We start from the raw sequence: 1,693 nt of genomic DNA on the forward strand, positions 1-1,693 counted from the left end.
TTTTTATTTAGATAATAATTTATATTATGCCTAATAATAATTTATATTTTCTAGGTGGGAAATTCTGAATTTTGAGAAAATTATGAAATTAGTTTAATTTGAGTAATAATTAGTAAATCTAAGTTGGCTTTGTATTCTTTTTTATTTTGATTGAATTTCAAAGTCAATCGTTATTTTATTCTATATTTAAATATTGGAATATATCAATTCGATTCAAACAAGCGTTAAATTATTGAATACTGACTATGAATTTGGATAAAATACCCGAGGTCGATATGCTGCTTGTGACCAAGAGTGCCCGGCTCCATCGACGAGCAGTGTTGGGTTTTGTGCCACGTATTGGTCTCCCAATTGTGGACTATGCCGATGTGGACAGGATTGATGCCTTCTATTTGCAATGCCAGGAATATCGTGACTATTATCGGGACCCCTACGACAGGGTTCACAAGCCATTGAAGTTCACGCAGCACATGGGCAAATGCGGCATTAAGCTGGACACCACTGTGGATGAGTTGAGGCAGCCAATCAATTGGGTGCCCAGGCGTCAACCGTTAATCGCGCCCATCGATTATCAGTCGTATATGAATTTGGGCGTGCCTATGGGGGAAATCTTCAGGGGGAAGTACAGTAAGCAGTCCTGTATCCGTTACAAGCGCTAAGCAGAAAAAGGACTTTCATTCTTTCGATCCGGTCACCTTATAGATGGGTTCATACAATGAATTAAAAAATGTGTTTACATCTTTAAGTGGTAGATGAACGTCAGCTATAAGTGTGCACTAATAAAATTATATGTCTTATATATTATTATTTTAATTATTTAACTTACAAATATATTAAAATTCGCTTCCAAACATATTTAATAATTTAAGTGTCAAACTCAGTTTTAAAACGTTTCCAGAGGCAGAATTTTTATAAGCAAATATTTATATATATAAATTTTATAGAAATCTTAAAACATATTTTTTCGAATAACAATCATAATACAACTTAACTGCTTGAAATTTAACACTACATATTAAATAAAACAGTTCACTCAAAACTCTTAAAAAAGGGAAAGAAAATATCAAAACAAAAACTTTAAATAAATGAAATAACATAAAATGAAATGAAAATCTTTAGGAATTAAATACTTAATATTACAAACAATTTGTTTTACATTAATTATATTAAATCACAAAGCCAATTGCTGTGGTAATTCTTAGATATAAATCTATTTTTAATCTGAATTTCTTACATTCTCCTGTGACTAAATCTCAGGTTTTCAGGTTATATATTGTAGACCTCTACTGAAATCAACATGAAATTTGTGATTTGCCTCCAATCCTTTATAATATATATTTAAGCTACAAAATATATATAATTTTGCATACACTTTAAAGCCAAGTTGTGTATCCTCGCCAGATATTTGCCCAAGGACTTGAAGCATGTCACTTGACACAGCAGAAAAGAGCAGAGAAATAATTATTATGTGTTTACACAGCGACAACGAGCGAATTTATAGCCCACATTTGACTTAACAAGCCAAATGACAGAAGGCGGCAGGCGGCAGGCGGCAGACGAAATGGGGAATGCGGCATGTGGCATGGGACAGCACAAGAAGAAGCACCCATAAAAGCCTCAGCGGCTTTTGGGAAGCCTTTATCCCATGGCTACCATCCCCCCCATGATACAGTTGCTAATTGGTGTCATTAAA

General features: G+C 33.9%; 1 protein-coding gene across 1 annotated transcript; it reads left to right on the top strand.

The window, feature by feature from the left end:
* Positions 1-218: 218 nt before the first annotated feature.
* On the top strand, positions 219-804 carry LOC6566392. Its single transcript, XM_001992994.2, has one exon. It carries the CDS (start codon positions 246-248, stop codon positions 657-659), a length of 414 nt encoding a protein of 137 aa, XP_001993030.1. The 5' UTR covers positions 219-245; the 3' UTR covers positions 660-804.
* The last annotated feature ends 889 nt before the right edge of the window (positions 805-1,693 follow it).

This window comes from Drosophila grimshawi, unplaced genomic scaffold (genome assembly GCF_018153295.1).
Source record: "Drosophila grimshawi isolate 15287-2541.00 unplaced genomic scaffold, ASM1815329v1 contig_1377, whole genome shotgun sequence".
Lineage (NCBI taxonomy): Eukaryota > Metazoa > Arthropoda > Insecta > Diptera > Drosophilidae > Drosophila > Drosophila grimshawi.